The following is a 25,763-nucleotide window of genomic DNA, read 5'->3' on the forward strand; positions in this document are numbered from 1 at the left end:
AGGTTGTTAGTGAAGGAGCATAGGTAGGCAGATTGAAAAAGCCCACATTCTTACTCCCTGTACTTTACTATGTCTTCTATAACCAAAGTTCTTCTGTCCTGCATTATGTAGGGATCACATGAGATAATGGAGAGAACTGTTACTTGTATTTACTGCACGCTGCTATGCCCCTGAGACACCCACACACCTCCATCTGAGAAGTATGGGGTTAGGAACTGGGGAGAAACTGGGGCAGAAACGTGAAAAGCAGGGTCAGAAGTCTGCGTCATTCAGAAAAGAGAATGCAACTTCATTAAGTAAAACAGTTACAAAGTGAGAAAAGGTTTAAAAGAAAAAAATCTTGAGGTCATAACTTAACTGGAATTGGCAGGCTTTAACAAGTGGCTTGCCATGGTCAGCCTCCTCTTCTTCAAGGACATAGGGAGGAATACACCTCATACACCAAGAAACCCCCACAAGCCCCAAAAGAGCACACCTCCCCAGCCCATGTTTCACCTTAGATACGCATGTCAGAAGTTAAATGTGATGAGAATTCGAGAGGTCATAAATACTGTGATTCACTCTAAAATGGAACTTTTTTTTTTAAGATTGTATTTATTTATTTGAGAGAAAGAGAGAGAGAGCACGCACACAAGCAGGGAGAATGGCAAAGGGAGAGGGAGAATCTGGCTTCCTGCTGAGCAGGGAGCCCCATGTGGGACTCGATCCCAGGACTCTGGGATCATGACCTGAGCCAACAGCAGACACTTAACTACTGAGCCACCCAGGCACCCCTAAAACAGAAAAGACTCTAATGAAAACTGAATTTGGAACTGAACATCCAGATCAGTAATTTTTTTTCATTTTATCAAACTCTAAATTTATAAGCATCTAAGTAAGGGGCATAATAGAGATATAAGTAAGAGATCAGGACCGAATGAACAAAGAAAGTGATATGAAAATCATCTACCCAAAAATGTTTTGAAGGGCCCCTGGGTGGCTCAGTCGGTTAGGCGTCTGCATTCAGCTCAGTCATGATCCCAGGGTCCTGGGATCAAACCCCCTGACTCCCTGCTGAGCAGGGAGTCTGCTTCTCCCTCTCCCTCTGCCCCTCCCTCCACTCGTGCTCTCTCTCTCTTGTTCTAATTTAAAAAAAAAAAATCTTCAAAAAAATATTTTCAAAACTAAGAGTGGACCATTCTGTGAGGATGGAAAACATCTGTAGAGGAAAGCAGTATAATTAAGCGTATGTTAAATCATTCCCTTTTCCCAGTGAAGGGTACAAAAATGGGCCTTCTGGAGAGCCCCTGGAGAGAGAGAGAGGTGATGAATCAGGAGGAGAATCAGCCTCAGGACTTTCCTAAGGAATGGGATCTCCTACCATTATAAGAACATATGGAGGCCTGCCTTCTCAAAAGCACTCAACTTCCAACCCAGAGTCTGTTACCGAACTGAACTATTACTTTCCTCCTTAAGCAGAATAGACATATTATACCTAAAAATAGACTGCTGATTTTTTAAGAATATTTTTTAATCAACAGTTTACTAAATTTCAAAAACTCCCAGTTCCAGAAGTCCAAGACCTCTGACCTCTCATTTTATATATATATTCACTCATATTTACTCATGCTTAGAAAATTTCACATTATGGGGCGCCTGGGTGGCTCAGTGGGTTAAGCCGCTGCCTTCGGCTCAGGTCATGATCCCAGGTCCTGGGTTCGAGCCCCACATCGGGTTTTCTGCTCAGCAGGGAGCCTGCTTCCTCCTCTCTCTCTGCCTGCCTCTCTGCTTACTTGTGATTTCTCTCTGTCAAATAAATAAATAAAATCTTAAAAAAAAAAAAAATTTCACATTTTGTTCCACTTGCTTAAAAAAATCTGCAATGTCAAGAAAATATTTTTTAAAAGTCATCCTTACAAATTAAACTAAGAAACTTGAAGAAATACAATAATACAAGAATTTTATTATTAAAATTTATGTTACACATTATCAGTTATAAAAACTCTTTACCTATATCATGTTACTGTCAAAAAATGAGGGTCAAATTTGAAATGGCAAACTACCCTGCTGGTAACCACACCTGTTTTTTTGGTTTTTTTTTTAACCAAAAAGAGGATATTTTCTCTAATTTAAAACACATTTATTCATTGAAATGGATTAAACATATTGATGTTCATACTTAAATGACACAGACTGTTTTCTTACCATCCTCTAAAGTATTCTGGGTCACATGGTCAGACATCTGGCTGGCTCCCATTGGCATATATGCCACAATGTAGAAAGTATAATTGCTAGCAGGTTCTAAGTCATCAATAATATAATGAGTTGTGTCATTTCCGATGACTACTTGATACTCTTCATTATTTAAACCTAGATTAAAGTATCAGTGTTTAAAAATTAGGAATATTCAAACAATAAAGTGAATAAGACCAATTTCCCTTACTGTGAAACACTGATTCTCTGATCTAATCGCTGCTAACTTTTGTGACCTTTAAAAATAAAAGTGATTTCTAAAAGTAACTATGTCTTGCTACAAATTAGTTTGAACTCTTCCCTAATAAATGAAACTGAAAATAATTAATCTCTTCTGAATTTGTTTTAAAATCCAGTCAAAACCCATAGCAGAGACAATGTACAGGAGTAACACAGAAGAGTTTAAAGTTACAGAACTCTGTAGTTTGTAACAGTGTTGTTTTACTTGCTTAAACTCTGCCTTTTTTTTTCTTTTATATATAAATGGAGAGACAGTAGGGAATGTAATGGCTCTGCACTTTATAAAAACAAACCAAACCAACAGTTGTCCTGCAAAAGGTGTTAAGTTTTACTTGCTTTAACTCATGCCTTCCTTTTTCTTTTATACGTAAATGCAGAGACAGTAGGGAATGTAATGGCTCTACGCTTTATAAAAACAAACCAAACCAAAAGTCGTCCTGCAAAAGATCTCATTTTGGCCCTAGAGATTCTATTAAATTTGACTGACACAAGTTGTTCTTTTTATTTATACTGAAAGCAAAAGAACTGGGAGGCACGGAATGTGCTTCAAAACACTTTGTTCCACAACGAACTTTTTTTCCCCCCAAAGAGGGGGGAAAAAAAAATTCTCAGCAATTCTTTATAAAATATGCATGGCAAGGTACAGAAAAGAATTTGTCTTTGTGGGATTTAATTCCTATGGCGCAAATCTGTAAAGTGCAAAGGCAGCTCCTGGGCCTTGAGAACAATTCACGGCAAATGCACGTCAACTTCATCAAAATGCTCTAAGACGAAGGCCCTTCTCCCCCACACTGGATTTATAAACAAAACAGAAGGCAAATTCCACTATTAAGTTTTCCCACATTTCTGAATTAACTTGATAGCATTTTAATTAGACAAGATTACAGCCATTTCACAACAGACTGGCTAATGGCTCGTTAATTAGGAACTGCATAGTACGATTTCTGACCTACCAAACAAGGTCCTTGAGTTCGAATTAAAAAGCCTTGTTCTGTCCTTGAATAGACCACTGAGCCACATGTGGAGGCTCTAATGAAACAACCATAATAGCGAACAAGAGAGGTCTCCACCAAAACCAGCATTCCTTTTACCTTCCTAAATCACTAAGAAGGGAATTAACATACTCCAACAGGCTCAGTTAGACTTTCATTCTTCTTGCTAACACAACTCCTGATTTAAATTCAAAATATTCCTTTTCAAAATACTACTTCAAAGTACAAAAAACAAACAACAACAAACCACCTGTTTCTATGAACAACTTTATCATACCATCATTTTTGGGTGCTAGGGTTTGTTTTAATGTCTACTGCATTAAATCTGGACTGTGTGCACAATTAAAACTTGTAAATTCTGTGGTTTCTATGAGAGATCAGTAGAGAAATCTCTAGGATTTCTAAGTAGCTTTCCTTTTCCAATTTTTTTTTTTTTTTGCCAAAAGAAAATACTAGGGCAAAAAAGATTGCAAAAAAATGGAATTAATAGTTCTGAATAAAAATTTTAAGGTAGATCTGATTTTCTAGTTTTATATAAGAAATGACATATCAATAAAGACAGTCCTGTTCAATATTCAAGGTTCTAAATGGTTTCAGGAAGCATTCAAAACATATAAAATCAACTTATGGGGATCTGATAATGTGTACTTCCCCCCCCTTAAAAATAACATGTTATAGTGACCATAATTTACCATACTATTTTCTGAACCAGTTACACCAGTGTTCCTATGTAACTGCATACTTCAATTGCTAAAGAATTTATATGTTGGCTGGAATGAAATTCATCACTCCACCACTTTGTCATTTTCAGCAGGCAGAGATGGTACTTATTTCTAAACATAAAAATCTTAAACTATACATATATATACAAGGTATACGATAATAAGAACATTTAGCAAAAACTGATATGTGGGTGATAGGTTATTTCACTAAAAGAGATAAATACTATAGAACTGACATCCAGAAAAAAAATTTTTTTTCTGGATTCTGTAAGATGTCATTCATACTGAAATTACTGACAAGAAGTAGCAGTTGAAAATAAATATTCCTCAAATTGCTTACCTTCTGCTTTCATGTAGTGCACAGAGTAAGCGATGACTTTGTCTGAATTATAAAGTGGCCTCTCCCAAGCCAAAAGGATCGCTGAACTGGACATGGTTTCAGCATGCACATTGTATGGAGCGCTGGGTCTGTCTTCTGACATTACTACGGTCAGTCTGGCTCTAGATAAAATAGATCCTTGGCTGTTCTCAGCCATGCACTGATAAATAGCATCGTCTTCAGGAATAATCTGGTTAATTACCAATTTACTGAAGAAAGAAAAAAAATACTTCTATCAAAAACGCTAAGAATGATGTAAAAATACATTTAAACTATTGTTAAATTCACTCTCATTTTAAGTGGCAAAAGTTTATACTAAGAACAAAAAACTGTGTAGTCAACCTACTGAAAAATCTGAGTTGCTTAAAATTACTTATTTTCTGAGTTTAATTAAGTAATAGTGATATCCAAATCCTGTTTGCTTTAGGTGAGTGACTAATCTCTTTTTTAAAAATTGGCTTTTATAAGAAAGTATATTACTCTGTAATAGCATCTAATTTATGTAACTTTGCAACATTACATAAATTCAGATAAACAAAAATTTTAAAGTTTTGTTAAACATATGGCAATGTTACAAGAAGATTCATATTTATACTAATAAAAAGGAGTTCTTAAAATCATTAAGTTTGAGCTGTGGAAAAATTCCTTGAGATTTGAATATTTCCTTCTTAGTTTCTCTTTTTATCCGTAAAGGAAGAAGGAACTGAGACTGCAAAGGCATAATATGCTTGCTAGTAACTTAGCTATTAGCTTATCAGGATGAGTACCCAAGTCTAGGGGACTGTCCTTCATTTATTTCATTATAATCTACCACTTCTATGATCCATATAAAACACAGAAGAATCTATGGCATGCTGATGTTACTTCTCTTTTATTTTCGTTTAAAATACCAAGATAATTTTGATATTTGGTATTACAACCAGTTCATATAACAATTATGAAAGCCATTATATGTTCTCTAAGAGTAGCACAATAGCATAGCCCACCTGTTGTACATTTTAATTCTCCCATTTGAATGTATCTTCCTCCCGTTTTTCAACCATGACATTTTGGGTGAGGGGATTCCTTCTGCTTGACATACAAATCGAGCAGTGCCAGCTCGAGGCCTTGTTAAACTTTCTGGCCATTCAACAAATGAAGGTGGAGCTATTTTTAAAGAAACAAGAAAAGAAAAAAATTTCCATGTCCCCAAAACAGGAATGATACAAATAGTCAAGGAAGAGTCTGGCAAATGACTCAAGTCCCATCCTTGAAAATATTTAACAGTCGGAGCCTCTTATCTATGCTCTACATATATCTATCCAGATGCCTTTTCTCAGCATTGCTCATTTAGATGTTCAGTCCCCCGAGGTTTTTCCTATTGAAAACCTCTGTGTCAAGACGCTAAAAATACATACACCACAGTCCACCTTAACTAAGCCCAATAATATACAGCCACTTGTAAGTGCCCACAACCAACAGAATAAAATTTTAGATTGGTAAATGGATATGTGGATTTGCTGGTGGGTAAACAAAGACATAAAAGGGATGCTTAAATAAGAAGGAACATAATGGTATGCAGGCAAATAGGAGGCATGATAATTACATTTTAACCCAGGGCTTTAATTTTCTCCTAAAATTCATTGTTGCATTACAGTATTTCATATCAACTTTCATATCAACGCTACAAAACTCAAGAAAGGCATAAGTAAGCAATGAATGAGATAAAACAACAAATGTTAAAATACAAGATTCTCCTGAATGCAGAATGAAATAAAACATACCTAAGACAGTTAAGGTTGCCATGGCAACTGTAAAGTTGCGTGTGCCTGGGGTTGTGGCCCGACAAACATATACTCCAGCGTGTTGCAGTTTGACATCAGATATCATGAGATTACCATTTCCAAGTACCCGAGTATTAAAGACATCAATGGACTTGTGATCTATTTCCAAGAGAATACTTCGGTGAAAATAATGTAACATAAGATCTAAAATTAGGTCAAAAGATCACTATCTAATCATACCATAAAAAAGTATAAAATTTGCTACACAAAAACCTTTTCTCTACACACTGAAATGCCATTAAGTTAAAAGCTACTTAAATGACAAAAATGTGTTTTGCATATAAAATAAACATTTTATCAGTTTCTTTAGAATGAACAAAGTTTAAAGACTTCTTTCCCTGAGAAAACTTACCAAGGCGGCTCCAAGAAATGATTGGTTTGGGATTTCCTGTGGCCACGCATTCCAAAACAACCGTCTGATGAAGAGACGTTGTTATGTTCTGTGGGCCTGCTATAATGGTTGGTGTGTAGAAGGAATTAGACTCCTTAGCTTTGAGGAGGAAAAGGCACAATATAAGAACAAATTACAAATAAGATATAATAAGTGAAACAAGTTAAAATATCCTTAAGTTATTCACTTAAGAAATAATTTTAGTGAGATATAACTCACATAATAAGCTAGTCACCATTTTGATGATATTTTAATGATTCTTAGTATTTTCAGAGTTGTGCAACTATTACCACATTCAATTTTAGAACTCCAAAAATAAACACCACACCTATTAGCAATCTCCTCTCCCCAGCCTGGCAACCACTAATCTTTCTGTCTCTCCAGATTTGCCTGTTCTAGACATTTCCTAAGAAAGGGACCATATATTTTATGGTCTTTTTTGTAACTGGCTTCTTTTCACTTAGCAAATGTTTTCAAGATTCATCTGTGTTGCAATGTCTACCAGTATCTCATTTCTTTTTACTGAGTAATAATAACAGAATAGAATTTAGTTAGAATTTAATAGAACACATTTTATTTATCCATTCTTCAGTTGATGGACATTTAGTTGTTTCCATATCATTCACTTTTTTTTTCTTTTTTTTTTTTTTAAGATTTTATTTATTTGACAGAGAGAGATCACAAGTAGACAGAGAGGCAGGCAGAGAGAGAGAGAGAGAGGGAAGCAGGCTCCCTCCTGAGCAGAGAGCCCGATGTGGGACTCGATCCCAGGACCCTGAGATCATGACCTGAGCCGAAGGCAGCGGCTTAACCCACTGAGCCACCCAGGCGCCCCATATCATTCACTTTTAATTGAGGCTCAAAGATTCATTTAATCCTTTCACTAATCTTGTTAAGAAATTATGTGACAGTGGGGAGAAGAGAAGAAGTGTTGGAGTGATTTTTGTCTTTAATCTTTCATACCAGAAAGCTAACAGATACTACCTGATGTTAAAACATAGCGTTAAAAATACAATTTCAGTTTCTCAATGTTTTCCAAAGAGATTTTTTTAACCTCCAATGATATTTTAGGAAACTTGTGAAAAACAAACATTCTTATGAAGTTCAACAATGTCTTCAGTCTTCAGATTTTCTTCCACTATATTCAAGTAAATTTACATTATTTAAAAATAAAAACTAGTATCTATGTGTAATTCCACTTTAATAAGACACATATTTCTTTCTGCATCTTCATCTCTTTGGCTAGTTTCCCTTCTAACTATATTCACATATGGCAAAATATAGAAATTACGTTCACTTAAAGTTAACAATGATAATTTCTGGGTATTGGAGGTGGAGATATTTTTAAACTTCTATCTGTATATTTTTACATTGTTTAATGTAAAGGTTTTTCCTTCTATACTTTTATAGACATATAATATGCCTATATTATATATATGTCTATATTTATATATTACACATAATATATAGATATTAGATATTATATAATCTTTACAATGACCATGTATCATTTTTATAAACACAAATTATAATTTTTCTTAAAACAAGCAAAAAAATACCAAACTAGAAATACATCTTTATTGACAATGGATAGTTTTGGTGGGAATGGATAATTGTTTTTCTCTTTTCACATTTTATATTTTTACAAAACAAATATTCATTCTCTCTTAAAGATGTTGACGTAACTTAAAACAAGCTGGCCTGTGAAAGAAGAGGTACCTAATAAGGATAAAAACGACCATTTCCAACGAGGTAACAATAATCTAAGTGAAATTACAGTACTATTTTATGGCATACTATTACAGCCACAAAAGAAAAATAGTTGGGCCAATAAAAGCTGAAGTCACTTCCGTGTGGTACCTGGAATCACTGTCAGAGAGGCTTCCATACTTTTACGTCTGTGGGCTACAGTAGCAGCAGCACAACGATAATTTCCAGCATCCTTTTGGCCAACATCATAGATCTGCAGTACTCCTGTTGGTAAGGCAGTTATCCTGTTACAAGAAGAAAGGGGATTAAATTCTTTGAAGTGAGATTTTATATTTTAACATGTATTCTATGATTAATACATTCAACCTTTTTTTAAAGTGCCAGACAATGCAATACTTTAAAGACCATTTAAAATATTAGCTTGACTCAACTGTTCTCATTTGGGTCACTAGAGCTCTCTGAAACATGCATAACTACACAGTATGTGGTTTGTGAAATCTACCAGTCTGATTTTATACAAGTTACATTTGACATTATAGCTTATATAACTGGTGGCCCAGAGCTTAGTATGACTTTTTTCAAATCCTGATGTCTTGCCTATTAAAATAGATGTATTCTCCAAGATGCACCTGAATCTAAGTATTTTAAAAAAAGCTTTTTTTGAATAACATTTTCCATCTCAGCATCCTACCATTTTAGCAAATGATTTTTACCTACTTTAGAATACTGCTATTCATGAGGACAGAAATCAGACTTTATGAAGTTGCTATTAAGTTCTTGATCCTTAAACCTCAACCTGCAGATCACAGGGGGTGTGTGGGATGGGGCCAGAGGAGACCAGAAGTGGGAGATGGAGACAGAATGGGCAGCTACCAGGGCATATGGGAGACCCCCAAAGTAGGAGTGCTATTGCCACAGTGGAGGTCTAATTTGGTTTCCTAAATCCTTGGGCGGCAAATCAGGTGCTCAGGTGGTCCTATGATTGGAAAAGTTGTTTGAGGAAAGCAACAAAGCAGTAAGGTAGGTTATTTGAATTATGATCTAAACCAAAACTCGGAAATTATTCCCCATGTACCAAGGACTGATGATCTAATTGTTTCCCTAAGTTTGAAATGTCTTAAAGAGGTTGGTAATTACTACTGTAAATGAAAATAAGCTCCATAATGGTTTTACCCCTGTAAGTCTCACGACACCTTCATTACTCCTGCATCATCTCCAATGACAAAAAGCTGCACTTACCTGTCCATAGTTACAGGCAGAGTTGTCCGATTTAATTCCCATGTGATGACTGCAGGAGGGTTTGAGGAAATCTTGCATGCAAATCTAGCAACTCCACCTTCTTGGACCTCAGTAGAAATCGGCTGAACTTCAAATGTAGAAATCGCTGTAAGATAAAGTTTACAAATGCAGAATAAGTACAGGTACTATTACACTGTACTGTACTTGGAAATAACATTATGCTAGATATTATCAGACTTGAACTCCTGCCCAGACATAAGACTGACCCAGCTTAACCAGCACAAAGATAGTTTAGACAATGATTTTGGAAAAACAACTGACAGTGGCCTCGCTCAGGGAATCTGGTCTTTACCAGGATGAAATTCTAAAATAAGTTCTCAAGAAACTTACAACCCATTTGAAGAAAAAAAAATTAATACAACTGAAACAAAATAAATAATTCATGATACGTAATCACATACCGTTTTTGTGTGGTATGAACTTCGCATACTACTATATTTCAGAGAAGAGGGAAATCAAGAAAGACAAATTAGACAGGTAAAAACCATTTACAGAGATTGGATTTGAAGATTCAGTTGGGTTTGGATGGAAGGGGGAAAAAAAGACATTCCAGGTGACAGGGAAGCAAGCACAGAAGAAATGTGTAGCCTCTGTTTACAGGATGGTAAGGAAACAGCAAGAACTAACTATTGCAGAATATTTCAGATTAAGGGATCATGGAAAAGGGGAAGGAGACTAGAGATAAAGCAGATCTGTACCATGACACAAATTAAGACATCACTGAAAATTTTTAAGCAAAGACAATAGTAGTTCTGATAACAGCTGTGTTTGGGAGAAATCAGCCAGGGGTGGATATGCAGGATGGAGTGGAAAAAGGAGAGCAAGTCAAAAGACCAACAGGCTGTTTAAACAGGAATGACAGACCCTGGTGGTGGCGGTGAGAATGGTGAGATGCTACAGATATCTCACTGGAAACAAAGACTCGGCTCTCACTGGACACAGACACGTCACTCTGTGTTTGGAATCAGATGAGGCTGGTATTGATGGAGCCGAATGAGAAAGGAGAGGACGAAGACAAATGGTGTGTGCGCGCCTGACGAATTAAAGGTAGAGAAACTCAAGAGACTATTTTTAGTCTCATGTATTTCCTAAGTGGAGATAAATCTCCAAGTGTTGATATTTCTAGAGATAATTCTTCTTTCTCATTCTAGGCAGGCCTCCAGGAGCCAGTCATCAGTGTCTATGCTTTTCCATTTTGATAGAGTCCAGACTCCAGACAACACTGTGGTTTTCTTTCCCTTTACTGTTTTTCAGGATATAAAGGGCCCCAATGGTGTTCTTACTCCCCTCTCTGCAGAGTCCAGTCAATATACATACATACAAACATACATACATATGCATGTGTGTGCTTACAGTTTATCAACAAAGTGAGACGTTATGAAGAAAAGCAGAGGGAGTAAGGTCTACCTGACTTAACACTTCATTAGACTGGGAAGGGTAAAAAGTGACAGAAGACGACATATTCTGCCTTAGACTTACTTTCATTGATCTGTAAATGGATCACAAGACTTTAGAGTATAAGACAAAGCCAGTGAATAATAATGGTGAAAATACTCAGGAACATCTACTTCCAAAAAGCAGATGGGGGTAGAGTAATACATTATGTGTGTATGTAACCAAAAATTTCTGTTTCCTCAAGAACAGTGGTTCTCACACCACTTTTGTCAGTGGATAACAAAGTCAAAACCATTTTCATGATCACTGTCATCTGCCTTTTTCACTCTTATTTCTCAAGTTTATCATGTGATGGATGATATTGTAACAGACTTAATGCAGAAGGAGATATGCCTGATTTATGAAGCATTAATTTCTCTTATTGATCCCATATTCACCTTGTCCATGATTTCTTGGGGGAGGGGGATCTTTTAAATCCCCCAAACACCTTTATATTTAACATTTCTCACTCTCTGGTCCCTTTTGAAAATTCAACCTGCTGGGAAAATGATTTTTCCTAAAGAAGACCAAGCACAATACCCTTTGGGACTCTCATGAGTACCTCTGAGACTAAAGAAAAAAGAGGCATTCATGATTCCACAATAAAAATAAGTTGCCATCCTTCTGTCTATAACTCCTCCACCTCGGGGCCAACCCCATTCTTCTCCCTCACCTCTGGGAACCTGATGTATCTGCTTCTCTCTCTTTCTCACCTGCATATTCAAATTCTTTTCCTGGATCCTTCCTTCCAACTATAAGAGTGATTAAGTTTTTCCAAATCTCAAAACACAAAAAGAACAAAACTCCAGACATCTCTTCATGGCATGTAACCCTCTAAGTGGCTATCCACCCTCTTCCCCATGGCATTAAAACTTTTCTAAAGAGTAGCTGATGTTAGTCGCCTCCCCTTCTTCCTCTCTGACTTTTTATCTCGAACATCTCATCTGCCTTCTTCCCCTATTATTTTATTGAAACAGTGTCAATGACATTGCACACTCTTATTTCTTCCACACTGTCTTATCTATTTCTCGGATTCCTCCTTCCAGTCTCCTTTTTCAAGGGTGCTCCCTCCTCCTCTGCCTTTCCTTCCAGGGATTCCATGCTCTTTTCTCTCCCCAGATTCTCTTTGGGGGATCCCATCCACATTCAGTTTTCAGTGACATCCATTTCTTACGGCTGATTCCCCAAAATACATCTCCAGCTTAGATCACCATCCCCAGGACTTCATACTCATGGCTCCAATTGCTACTGGACACCTTCACCTGGAATTTATAAAAGGTACTTCCAACTCATCAAGTCCAAAATGAAACCCTCTTATTTCCTCCAAGTCTGGGTCTCTACTTAAGTTTGTCACACAACTATCCAGATACTCACCTGAGCTAGACACTATTAATTGCTTCTTCTACACTCTCATTCACTTGTTCCCATTGATATTAACTCCTGAACACATGTCAGATCCACTCCTGTGTTCCTCTCCCAACATCTCTCACTGAAACCAAGATGAAAATCCCTTATTTGGTCTTCTTATTCCCATTTTTCCTCTTCCCTGCTTCAAAAACTTCTTCTAAATGTACACAAGTATGTGATATGGCTGCACTGGGCTCACAAGCAGCTTCCGTCTATTAATTCAAAGGCTTCCATAGGTCAACCCATTACTGCTAAAAACCAAAAGAGGAATAATCTCACAAAAAATGTGATTCCAATTTTAAATGTCAAAAACACTGCGTGTTAGCAACCAAACCCTCCTTCTAAGTCTTTAAACTGCTTAGCCGAATTATCAGAAAAAGTGAATGTATATATCCTTGCTACGTCAAAAGGAACAAATAGCTTTCTTTATGCCAACTACATATTTTTAATTCTTTTTGGCTGAGTACATCCTCAATAAACAGATTTATTGGCTCCTTTCTGCAAAAAGGAAAAGTAGTTTGACATCAATTACTCCAAACCAAACGGTTTATATGGTAAGCATGCAGCAGTATTTAAAAAGTCACTCTCATGTAGTTATATTTAAAAAAACACTGAATATCTCTGCAATTAGAGATACACATTAAAACTGTGACACAAAGCATTTGATTTCCACAAGTCACACAATATCAATTCCATTATCTGTATAATCACACCATTCATTTAGTTTGTAGTTTACCCATGCTGGCAGGCTTTGAGTCATGTAATTATTCATCACTAATGGGCCAGATGAACTATCTCCCCAGTCCAGAAAAGGATTTTAATTACACCTATTTTAGAAATATTTTAGGCTAAATAATCTCTTCTAAGTTCATTCGTTCATTCAACGAACATTCATTCAGTGTCTAGTATATTCTAGGTGTCAAGGATCCAATAATGAACAAAACTAACAGAGGCACCACCCTCAGGGATCTTCGTCTAATGATACAGAAAGGCATTCACCTAAATTACTATGCAAGCATACAACTTCAAACCGTGATAAATGCTTTCAAGGAAAAATACCAAGCATTATGAAAGCATATAACAGAGGTTATAATAATGATGGAAATAACAATAATCAAACATATTTTATTGCCAGGCAGTGCTTTAAATGCATTATATAATTTATTTAAACCCCACAGACATTATTACCCCAAATTTCAGTTGAAGAAACTGAAACATAAGGAAATTAAGCACCTTTCTCAAGGTTTTGCAGCTAGTGAACAGTCTCTGGACACCCGATGCGAATCCTCTCATGAGATCCCCAACCTTCCTACTGAAGACGAAAATTACTGGTTCTACATCCAAGCAATTCTACTGCTCTGGTCTAAGTTAATATGCACTGACTTTCGAGTTGGAAAAGAATATGTGTTAAAATCCTAAATTTCCAAAACACAGAAACACCTTTAAACCCCTGCATACTAGGGTAATATTCTGAAGCAAAGGCTCTTGTCACAAGCAGGAGAACCTCTATCTCTAGGAACCCATGAAAGATAAGAACAGGAGTGCACGCAAATTGAGTCTACTACCTCAGTCTAATATTTCTTTAGAAATCAAATATATTTTTAAAAAAATCTATTTGAAGGGTGTGTGGGTGGCTCAGTCAGTTGAGTGTCTGACTCTTGATTTCGGCTCAGTCATGATCTTGGGTTGTGGGACTGAGCCCCATGTCAGACTCCACACTTAGCATGGAGTCTGCTTCAGATTCCCTATTCCATTTGGCCCCGCTTCCCCTTGAAATAAATAAATAAACAAAATCTTTAAAAAGTTTAAAATCTATTTGAAAAACAGTTTACCTAGTGGGAATTGCTAGCTATTCCTACATTCTTACTCTCCTAGTTCTAAGTTCACATACATTTGAACATCAGAAAGCCAAATACTTGGAGAACCATTAGAGGTAGGGAGACCATTTAAGAGGCTATCAGAACAGTAGAAGAGATGGGCTGTGGGCCTGAATGATGCAGGAGATTATGGAATGGAAGGGAAGGCACATATAAGAGATGATATACACAGAATACCATGATTTGGCCATAAGGTGTTCAAGGGAAAGTGAGGGAAGGATCCAACAGTTGAGGTTTCTGGGCTATGTGCCTAGAAGGTTGGAGTACAGTATGGTACCTATACAGGGAACACAAAAGAAGAGCTCTGATGCACTGACAAATCACCATTACAGACTCTCATTTCCTCAGAATGAAAAGAAACCCAGCATATTAAGGAAGACTGGGAAGCTATAAAATTTATAAAATAAAAGACCAGGGCTTAATAATATAAACCTCAAATACTTATCCATACTGATTTTTTAACTGGTTCAGGTGGTCAAGATGTCAGGCTGTCATTAAGATTTGAAGAAAGACATCCATGAGTTTTTAGAACAGCAGCCTATAAAAATAGCAATGTATAACATGTAAAATTAGCAGAGAAAAGAATTTATTATCTCTGAAGCTATGTTGGAATGAGCTCAGGAAACACAGTGTTCACTGTTCTTCCAATTTAACTTATGCTCATTTCTTTTTAAGATTTTTTATTTATTTATTTGACAGATAGAGGCCACAAGTAGGCAGAGAGACAGGCAGAGACAGAGAGAGAGGGAAGCAGGCTCCCTGTTGAGCAGAGAGCCCGAATGTGGGGCTCAATCCCAGGACCCTGGGATCATGACTTGAGCTGAAGGCAGAGGCTTTAACCCACTGAGCCACCCAGGTGCCCCCTTATGCTCATTTCTTGATGATGGAAGTTAAGGCAATAGAAAACTGAAGTAGAGAGCTAAGGCAAAACTTTAGCCTTAGCTGGTTTAAAGAAAATCAGGAATAAAATCTAAATAAACTACAGGACATAATTTAGGCAGATAGAGGAGGGCAGTAAAGCAGTACAGCCTTGCAGTTAAGAGCACAAATATTAGGGACACCTGGGTGGCTCTGTTGTCTAAGAGTCTGCCTTTGGCTCAGGTTGGAGTCCCGGGGTCCTGGGATTGAGCCCAGAGTTAAGCTCCCTTCTCATCGGGGAGTCTGCTTCTCCCTCTCCCTCTGCCTACCCCGCCCACTTGTGCATGCTTTCTCTCTCTCTCTCTCAAATCAATAAATAAAATCTTTTTTTTTTTAAGAAAGAATGCAGATATTAAAATCTATGGCTCTGGGTTAAAATCACAGCTTTGGACTCATGTTCAGGTGCTACGTGCCCTTGAGAAGTTACTCAACCACAAGCCTCAGCATCCCTCAGTAAAATGAGGATGATACTTTACAAGGTGATTGTAAGAATACTAAATGACACGCACATATACATGTATGTACACATATACACACAGAACAACAGGAGTGTGTGCTCGGACACTGCTGGTCACCTAGTAAACTTGGTTGTGGTGCTGGAGGTGGTAACAGTAACAGGATGTCCTGCTGTGAATACAATGCTTTTACTTTCAGAATGATGACTTACAGAAAGGCAAACAAAGGATGTTAGTGACCATCATGCAATAAAAATAAACTTTAAAGCCCTAACAAAGTCAGAGGTATTTTAAGATTTAAAATTCTTCTTTTCTACTGAGCTAGACACTGTAGACTTTATGTAAAGAAACACAAAATGGAGAGAAACAAATAATTTTCCCATTTTTCATATGCACAGGTAAATTTTTTGGAGAGGATAAAATCCCCTACTTCAATAATGAAATAATAGGGAATAGACTACAAGAAGATAGGTAATTAAGTTCAGATCTCTAGCGGCAGAATTATGTATGATAATTTTTTAAAATTTACATTTTTCCTACAATACATGTAACTAAGAAAAAGTAATATTTTTAAAATAAATTTTACTACTTACATGGGGCATGGAATGGAAAGTTTACCTGCATAAATTTTCTGTTATTATTCCACTACCTGAGAAAAATCCCTCACTTTAATTTTATCTGCCCTCTTTTTAGTACTTTGAACTCCATTCTTTGGGTAGACATCACCTATGAGTTATGGATGCTTGATTCTCAACCCAACAAGGACCCTCAATCTGAGAATTACAAGAAAAAGAACATCTGAATAATAGCTACTTTTCAACAAATTGTATAAACTTTTACATGAAAACTTAGAAACTTGAGAATATGTAAACATGCATATCTCTATCATGATAGTCTTAAACTTTGCTTTCCAACAAGTGTTTTTCTATATTGATTTTTTTCTAACCTTTTTTTTATCGTGTTTTTAAAAATTTTTACTTACATTTTAGTTAACATACAGTGCAATACTGGTTTCAGGAGTAATTTTGATTTTTTTTAAGGGGGACATTAAATGGCAAAACATCTTATGTTCTTATGCAAATCTTGGCTTTCTCCTTGACATGGACTTTGTTTCTACCAGTTAGGTATGATTTTACAAGTCTACGGCCTCCTTGTGAAACCTGACCTCTTTTTTCCCTCCACAGCCAGTGCTAACATAAACCAAGAACCCCACAAGAAGTCATTAAAGCAGTGCTGTTAAGAGGCCAGAGCTCTATAAAATAGGTAAGAAACAAGGTCTCGAGAAACATGTGCCATCCTCAAAAACAACCCTGCAAACACAATAAATGTAAGTGCCTATTTTATTTGTGACTTCCTCCTCTCCACCTGTCTACTTAATCATTTGCTTCTATGATTTATAGTCAGAAAAAAAAAAAAGGATCAAAGACGCTAAGAGGAAAATGTTCTCCAAACCTTTATTTGATCAGAAAGCAATATATCTACATTTCTACACTGGAAATGCAGGACTATCATATTAAACGATGCCATTTAGGCTTCCAAAAGGTTGCAATGAATTAAAAAAAAATACTTAAAACATTTTGATTTTAAAACCAACTAAAAATTATGGAACCACAGTATGAAATGGTAAAGCCATGCAATAATTTTAAGTAAGTTCACAGAGGACAGAGTAAAAAAATAAATTAATAAGTTCACAGACTATTCCCTAGTTTAAGAAAAATATCACTTTCTTTTGTAAATCTAATTTAAAATATTCTTTCACTAAACAGAATATTCTTCAGTGGGTCAGAATCTTGATGCAGGGATTACACCAGTGTCTTTAAAGCTGTAGATCAGCCAGAGTTCTGAGGGCCTGAGATGGTCGAGGACGGCACCAGTTGCTATACCACACCCCCTCCGTGGGGAGTCCTAAATGGCAGGGATGCATGGCCAGTAGTCACGTTCCAGTGTCTCTGTGCTATTTCCAGGGGTCTAAGGCACCTATCAGTAGCCTGAGGCAATCTGTAAGCTCATCAATAACACAGGGAGATTTCTACCTCAGACTCTCCCATGTGTACAATTTCAAAGTCCATCACGGAGTGTTTATACATTAAAGTTTATTTTTATGACACTGATCTTTCAAATCATGCTTTTGTCTATCCCAGACACTACTGATCCAAACGTAGCTGTAACTTCTTACCTCATCAGCTCCAATTCACTTTGAGTCTTCAAACTTGAAGACTGACCTGCAAATGAAGAGCAACTAAACCCAGAGACCCAATCCATCACTTAAAGCATCAGGGTAACTGACGCTTTACCTACTGAGGTAAAAACCTGATCAGTTAACCATTTGTTTACCCTGATGATTTACCTACTGAAGTAAAAACCAACCAAGTTACAAGTTTCAAACAGAAATTAAAAATTTATTATATCCATAAGTCTAGGCAAGAATCTACTTGTACTTATTTTAAAAATGATTTTATAGAAAAATTTCACCTCCTTAATAGAAATAATGTAACATAAGACAGATGCACTTATTCTGTGTCTTGGGTGTCAATCTCTTTATTCAGCTGTACGAGCATAACATAGCTATTCCATTAATGGTTTATTACCTGACTTCTACTCAATTTAGTATCTGCTTGAATCTGTAGCAATTCTGACAACCAGCAGCTAAGAGGTATACCCTTGCTTTTCAAAGTAAGTGTTTAGCCAAAATATGTGTCAAGATAAATATAAACAAAATAAAGGCTAGAAACTTTTTAACAAGGCTGGAATGCAGGGACTTTCAGAAATAGATTCCACATGTAAGATTTCCAGACTAGATTATTTTCCAGTATAGTTCTACTGTATCCATGTTAAAAGACACCTTTAATAACACCTGAGAATTCTCTGTTTCTTTGCTATTTTATCAACCCTGTCCTGCCAAATGCCAGACATGGTTCTCCCCACACTCAAGTTCTCTAACTGGAAAGAGTGACACAAAGCTCTTCAAGTCCCCTTCTGTCAGGGGGGCCACTCCCTGCTGTTCAACAGTTCTCTTCTTAATAAGTGGTTTTAGGAATTCTCTAGCTTTCCAATTTATTCAGGTTCCCAACCACTTGAATCCTAGATTATAAATTCCTTGAGTTCAGACAACATGTCTTATTATGTCCGTGTGTTGCCAAGAGCCAGAACAGTGCCCTGCATACAAAAGGTACTCAAAAGAGATTTCTTTAGAGTGAACTTTCAAATGAACCATGTTACCACCTCCCTCCTATCTGCAACAGAAAACTCTGACTCTTATCTCCCTGAGAAGATTATGGTAATTTTGGCTAGAGCACTCCCTACAGTTAACCCTGAGCAAATTACTCTTCTTAAACACGGGTGGTTATGTAGGGGTGCCTGGCTTGCTCAGTTGGTAGAGTGATCTGGGGATTGTTAAATTTGAGCTGTTGGGTGTAAAGATTACTTTAAAAAATACCATCTTTAAAAAATGTGGTTATGTAAGGACTGGGTGGCTCAATCTGTTAAGCGTCTGCCTTCGGCTCAGGTCCTGATCCCAGGGTCCTGGGCTCAAGACCCCCACTGGGCTCCTTGCTCAGCAGGGAGCCTGCTTCTCCCTTTGCCTGCTGTTCCACCTGCTTGTGCACTCCCTCTCTTTCTGACAAATAAATAAAATCTTCCTTTAAAAACGTAGTTATGAAAAATAGGGTTCTTAAAAGGGGGGTTTAAGGATTACAGAAGGTAAATGAATGCAGAGCACTTAGCACAGTGCCCATTACATTAAAGGCAGTAAATGATTTTCAGCTCTCCCTATTATCGTATTGGACATAAATTTTCTTCCTTACCACCTAAGAATCTCTCCCTCTTCATCTTGCTTCTCTCCCTTCACTCCCAGTTCTGAGGAAGAAGTAACAATTCCAATCAGTACCAAGGTTAGCTCTCTCCTGGCACTCTCAATCCCATCCCTGATAACCATCACTGGGCCCCTATTCCATTTATTATTCCCATTCTCTTGCATCACTCCCTCATTACTAGTTTCTTCCTCTCTGACTATAAACATACTTAGATATTCCTATCCTAAAAAGTAGTATAGAACTCAAGCCAAGCCAATATTCAGTACATCTCTCTTCTGTCACTGTCATTCTTCTGGAATTACTCCAGCCACCTAATTCTGTCCTTCTGCTCGGGCAGGGTAGAGTGGCATGGGACAGGGTGGGGATGGAGAGAAGAAAGGGAGAAGAGCCACAGGTGTACAGTCAACCCCTGAACAACATGGAAGTTTTAGGGTCACTGACTCCCCCACCTCCACCTCCCAGTGCACTCAAAAACTTCGACTTTCCCAAAACTTTACTAGTAGCCAACTGTTGGCTGGAAGAAGCCTTACAGATAACATAAACAGTTCGTTAACACATTTTTTCTATGTTATACATATATTATATACTGTGTTCTTACAACAAAGCTAGAGGAAAAAATGTTAGGAAAACCAAGAGAAAAAGCATTTACAATATTATATTTACTGAAAAATCCATGTATAAGTGGACCCACACAGTTCAAATCCATGTTGTTCATGGGTCAACTGTATTTGTATGCAGGGATCAGAAACCTCCTTGGGGATGAAATTTATCTTTTTTTTTTTTTTTTTTTTTTAGGATTTATTATTTTAGAGAGAGAGAGCATGTGCGTGAGAATGCTCATGAGTAGGGGAAAGGGCAGGTAGAGAGGGACAGAATCTCAAGCAGATTGATCGTAGAGCTCAAACCCATGACCCTAAGATCATGACCTGGGTTGAAATCAAGAGTCAGACACTCAACTGCCTGAGCCACACAGGCGCCCCGGGGAATGAAATGTATCTTAAGAGAAGAAGTCATAATACAGATAGTGCTCATGGATTTGGTTTAAAACAAACTGACCTAAACTGGGGAGGATTGTGTCAGAATGCATGGCTGCCTGATTCTCAAGACTAGGCAACCATGAGGACCCATAGATACAGGTACATAAAGGAGAAAGAGGGAGGGGAGAGGGAGATGCATGCAGGCTGCCGGCTAAAAGCTTCTGAAAGCTAAAAGCTTCTGAAAGCTTTAACGAGACTACCAGTGAGAGAAACAGGGGCAAAGAACACAGGTAGGCCCACCATTTGGGGTTACTATAGTACAAGGTAGAATGGGACACAGCAAATATAGTTCATCCAGTGTGCCTGACAGGAAAACACCTGGAGAAAGAAACCATAACCCTCCTTGGGGGAGATACTCAACTAACAGAAGAAAGAAGGGCTGCTGACTCCCCTAGGGTTCTGAACATGGACACTGAACTAAATTGGAATGGACTAAAAATTCACCTCTCCAACAGACACTTTTTTTTTTAACTTTTTACCACTCAAGACTTGTTTTTTATCACTGTTTACTCATAACATAATGCCTAGTGTGTCCCTGTAGAGATGCCTGGCATATTTGTATTTACCTGACACTTGGCCATCAATTTTCATCTTAGAGAAAAAACTATAATCGTTGAGTTTCTGTTGTCCAGCCACTAACACAATCTCCTTGCTCCTCGATTTCTTCCCTCTCTCCTACCTCTGTCCCTCTCTCTCACCCTTTCTTCTCAAATTTCCATATTCCTTTTTCTCTGGAAGACATTCTGTAACAGTAACTATGGCCTGGGCTGGAGGAATGACTGGGGATGGGAACATGGGGACAGAATAGAGATGTTTGGAAGGTGGAACCAGTATGACCAGAACTAGGGGCAAATGTTCCAACAGTGCATGATAACAAACATTCTCGTAACACGCTGCGATTGGCAGTACAGTACCAAAAAAGGTTAACGTATAACAACAACAATAAAATGCCTATGGACACTATTTGATCCTCAATTAATGGAACTCAGAGACCTTAAAATGATTATGTTATCACACAGGAAAAAGTTTGTGACATGCTAAGTGAAAAAAAAAAAGATACAAAATTATATTGACAACAGTCTTAGGATCACTCAACTGGAGAGGTGGAATTCACTCTCATGACTTCTTCTATTCCTAATAAAATATGAGCAGGCCAACCAAAGTTCTTTTTTGCAGGCGTCAAAGAGCTAGCGCTTGACAACAATGCTGGGCTTAATAGAGTGGCATGGGCCAGTGTTGATGCAGACAGACTGGAGCAAAAGATGTGAGTCCATAGGACTATGAAAAAAGCAAAAACTTAAGCAAAGACATTTTACCTCTCTGAAAAACTTAAAAACAGCTCAATGAGAACTCAAAAAAAATTTTTAGTGGCACCCAAAGATAATTGTTTTAGGAGACAAAGCAAGACTGAGGCAGAGAATTTTATTTATTGGTTGATTAAATTAATGAATGCATATGTAGGTAACTACTAAAAATGTGTAATAAATATTTATGAGTAATAATTAATGTAAAAGTTGCTGCTTGTTTTTCACCTTAAAGAATATGGTAAAAGATTTCCAAATTGGGTGGAAGTTTGAATGACCTTCATGGTCTCAAAGGTGCCTTCCATGACACCATTATTCCAGCAGCATACATTGTGCTCTTAGAAGCTAAATCTCTGACACAGAGGTTGTTGTGGTACAAAGAGAGATCCCGGAGTCAGGAGCTCTAAGGTATGGTCTCGGCTCACTTACTCATTGCCTTTAACACACACAGATCAGATTTTCCCTTGAGGTAGTGCCCTCTACTTCACAGATCCTTCTGAGGAGAGAATAAGATTACAGGCATGAATGGGCTCCTGAGCTGGGGTATGAATGGACCTTAGCTATGGAGCAGAAAGCAATGCAAATTGAGAAACAGGACTGGACTGAGGTCAGGGACCTGTATTCTTTCCAAGCTCTGTCATGAATGAGCTGTAGGATCTGTCAAAAGTAAGCTCTCTCTGGCTCTCAGTGTCCTCATACACAGAATGGTAGTGCCCTTCTCCACTCATTCATTGACTCTGATCCCCAGCCTGAGTGCTGAGCTGCAAAGAATGGACCCAGTTGCTTAGGGTTGGGTGTGGGAAGGATGGGGGGACCACAGGCGTGGTTACTTATGGCTACCCAGCTTTCTCTTAGGGTGTATGAACATGTCCCAAAATTAGATTGTGGTGATGGGTGCCCCAAGTGAATATACCAAGTATTTTTTTCATTATATACTTTAAGTTGGTGAACTGAATAGCATGTGAAATATATATCAATAATGCTGATTTTTAAAAAAGAAAAATGGTGGTGTTTTTCCTCAACCATTACTGACATTCCTTCCACTCCCAAAGAACTTTCCGAAAGGCACAGTTCAGTATGCCCTGACCATCCTTGAACTTGAAAACACAAGATTCATGGAGCCAACAGAGATTACTGGTCCAGCTATAGCCACTGTAGCCTTAAAAAAAGACCCAACATGGATAATCTCAATCTTCAATGATATGTTCCAAGCTATCCATAATTTTCAATGGCAAACTTACTGAGGCTGAAGCATTTCCAGTTCCCAAAAAGAACTGAATTCTCAAGAGCGTTGTCAAGTCTACAGCAGGGAACTCTTAAGCCTCAAAGTGGCATAAATATATTAAGTAGTCAGTAGAAAGAAGGTTGGGTACAAATATATGGAAGAAAGAAGTCACAGAAGACTAAAGACAGACAATTTTCCCAGGCCACACCTGTCCTTACATATAGAATAAAAAGCTACACCCTATCATAAAATGTCAGTGGAAAAGCAAAAGAACTAGAATAGCCAAAATGATTTTGAAAAGGAGGAACAAAATTGGAGGATTTGCACTGCTTGATCTAAAGACAGAATTTCAAGAATTATGATAAAACTACAATAATCAAGGAACGATGGTATTGGCAAAAGGACAGATTCATAGATTAAAGGAACAGAAGAGCACAGAAATAAACCAAAACAAATATGTCAATTCATTTTTTACAAAGTTGCAAGAGCAATTCAAGAGAGAAAGGATGGTCTTTTCAACAAATAGTGCTTAAGCAACTGAACCCCCAAATCTTGACTTACACTTTACACCTTACATAAAAATGAACTCAAGGGGTGCCTAGGTGGCTCAGCTGGTTAAGCATCTGACTCTTGGTTTTGGTTCAGGTCACGATCTCATGGATCGTAAGATTGAGCCCAGTGTCAGGTGTGGGCTCAGTGGGGAATCTGCTTGAAGAGTCTCTCCCTTCCCCCCCCCGGCCCCCCTCCCTGCCCGCCTCCCCTCCTCCCTCCTTCTTGCTCTCTCTCATGTAAATACATAAAAATTAACTCAAAATGGGTCACAGACTTCAACGTGAAACATTAAAGTATAAAACTTTTAGAGGGAAATATAAAAAAATCTCTGTGACCTTGGGTCAGGTGAAGTGTTCTTAGATATGACACCAAAAATGCAATCCGTGAAAAGAAAAAATTTATTAACTAGACTCCATCAAACAAAACAGAAAAACTTCTGCTCCTGATTAAAAACAAAAACAAAAACAAAACACTGTTAAAAGAATGAAAAGACAAGCCATAAACTGGGACAGAAAATTTGTAAATCACATATCCGACAAAGTATTTGTATCCAAAATATATAAAGAACTCTCAAAATTCAGTAATTGGGAAATATCCAGTTAAAAGGGGGCAAAAGATACAAACAGATACTTAACTAAGGAAAATGTAGAACAGCAACTAAAAAGATGATCAACCTCATTAGTTATAGTCATAAGGAAGTGCAAATTAAAACCACAAGGAGATACCACTACACACCTATTAGAACGGCTCACATAAAAAACACTGACAACACCAAGTGCTGTTGAGGGTGTGGAATAGTGGGCATCCTCATAAACTGCTGGTGCGAATGCAAATTCGAAGTCACTTTGGAAAATAACTTGGAAGCTTCTTAAAGTTAAACACTCATCATAGGCACTTACAGCATTCTCATTTTTAAGTAGAGTACTCAACAGAAATGAAAATTTATGTTCACACAAAAGCCTATACAAGAAAGTTTGCAGAAGCTTTATTTATAACAGCCCCAAACTGTAAGCTACCTAAACACCTAAACATCCTTCAACCGGTGAATGGATAAACCACAGTAAATCTATACAAGGGAATATTACCCAGCAAAAAAAAAAAGGAACAAGCAATTAACACAATCGACAACACAGATAAATCTCAAATACATTAGGCTACGTGAAAAAAGCAAAACCCAAGAGCCCACATACTGTATAATTCCATTTATATGACATTCTGGAAAATGCAAGATAATGTGGCTTCAGGAGTTAGGGGAAGAGGAGTAGGACTACATGGGCAGTGAAAGAATGCTTTGGGGCGATGAAGCTCTTCTGTATTCTGATCGTGGTGACAGTTCCATGCCTTTGCATATGTCAAAACTCACAAAACTATGGACCCAATAAAGTAAACTTTACTGTCGTTTAAAAGGAGATTTTTATTTAGCTATTTGAGAGAGAGAGAGCAAGAGAGCGTGTGAGTGGGTGGGGGGGAGCAGAAGGTGAGGGAGAGAATCCTCAAGCAGACTCCTTGTTGAGCACAGCACAGAGCCAGAGGCAGGGCCCCAAGATCATGACCTAAGCCCAGATCAAGAGTCAGACACTTAACCAACTGAGCCACCCAGGCACCCCATCAGCTTTACTTTTTTTAAGTATGTAAATTAAAAAATAAATTTCAAAGAAGACTATGTTCTTTAGAAAAAAAGGCTTTTAATTTTCTAGTTAAGCTTAATAAAGAATTATAAATTAAGCAAGACAGTAACACACATAAATTTTACAAGCCAACTCCTGCAGACTGTCTTTACTTGTTCTGTGAGGTCACACCTGATTTTCCCAAGTGCAGAATTCTTTCATACTCCCAATATCTTGGGAGTATGCTGATTGTTCCATTGTTTTATCAGCTCAACTTTGTGCCCCTACTCACAGGACAAGGCCTGTGTCTTTTCATCTTTGTATTCTTGGCAGAGCACAGAGATGAA

At 37.6% G+C, this 25,763-nt stretch overlaps 1 protein-coding gene across 1 annotated transcript in view; it reads right to left on the bottom strand.

The window, feature by feature from the left end:
- The window catches only part of PRTG (protogenin), a 126,225-nt gene that overhangs the window by 58,991 nt on the left and 41,471 nt on the right, over positions 1-25,763 (bottom strand). The window contains exons 3-9 of the mRNA XM_047738356.1: positions 9,729-9,873; positions 8,640-8,773; positions 6,741-6,878; positions 6,329-6,487; positions 5,552-5,711; positions 4,527-4,774; positions 2,185-2,349 (exon numbers count right to left, since the gene is read on the bottom strand). Of these exons, the coding sequence (XP_047594312.1) occupies positions 2,185-2,349; positions 4,527-4,774; positions 5,552-5,711; positions 6,329-6,487; positions 6,741-6,878; positions 8,640-8,773; positions 9,729-9,873 (1,149 nt within the window). The remainder of the gene's footprint in view (positions 1-2,184; positions 2,350-4,526; positions 4,775-5,551; positions 5,712-6,328; positions 6,488-6,740; positions 6,879-8,639; positions 8,774-9,728; positions 9,874-25,763) is intronic.

Source organism: Lutra lutra, chromosome 7, assembly GCF_902655055.1.
Source record: "Lutra lutra chromosome 7, mLutLut1.2, whole genome shotgun sequence".
NCBI lineage: Eukaryota > Metazoa > Chordata > Mammalia > Carnivora > Mustelidae > Lutra > Lutra lutra.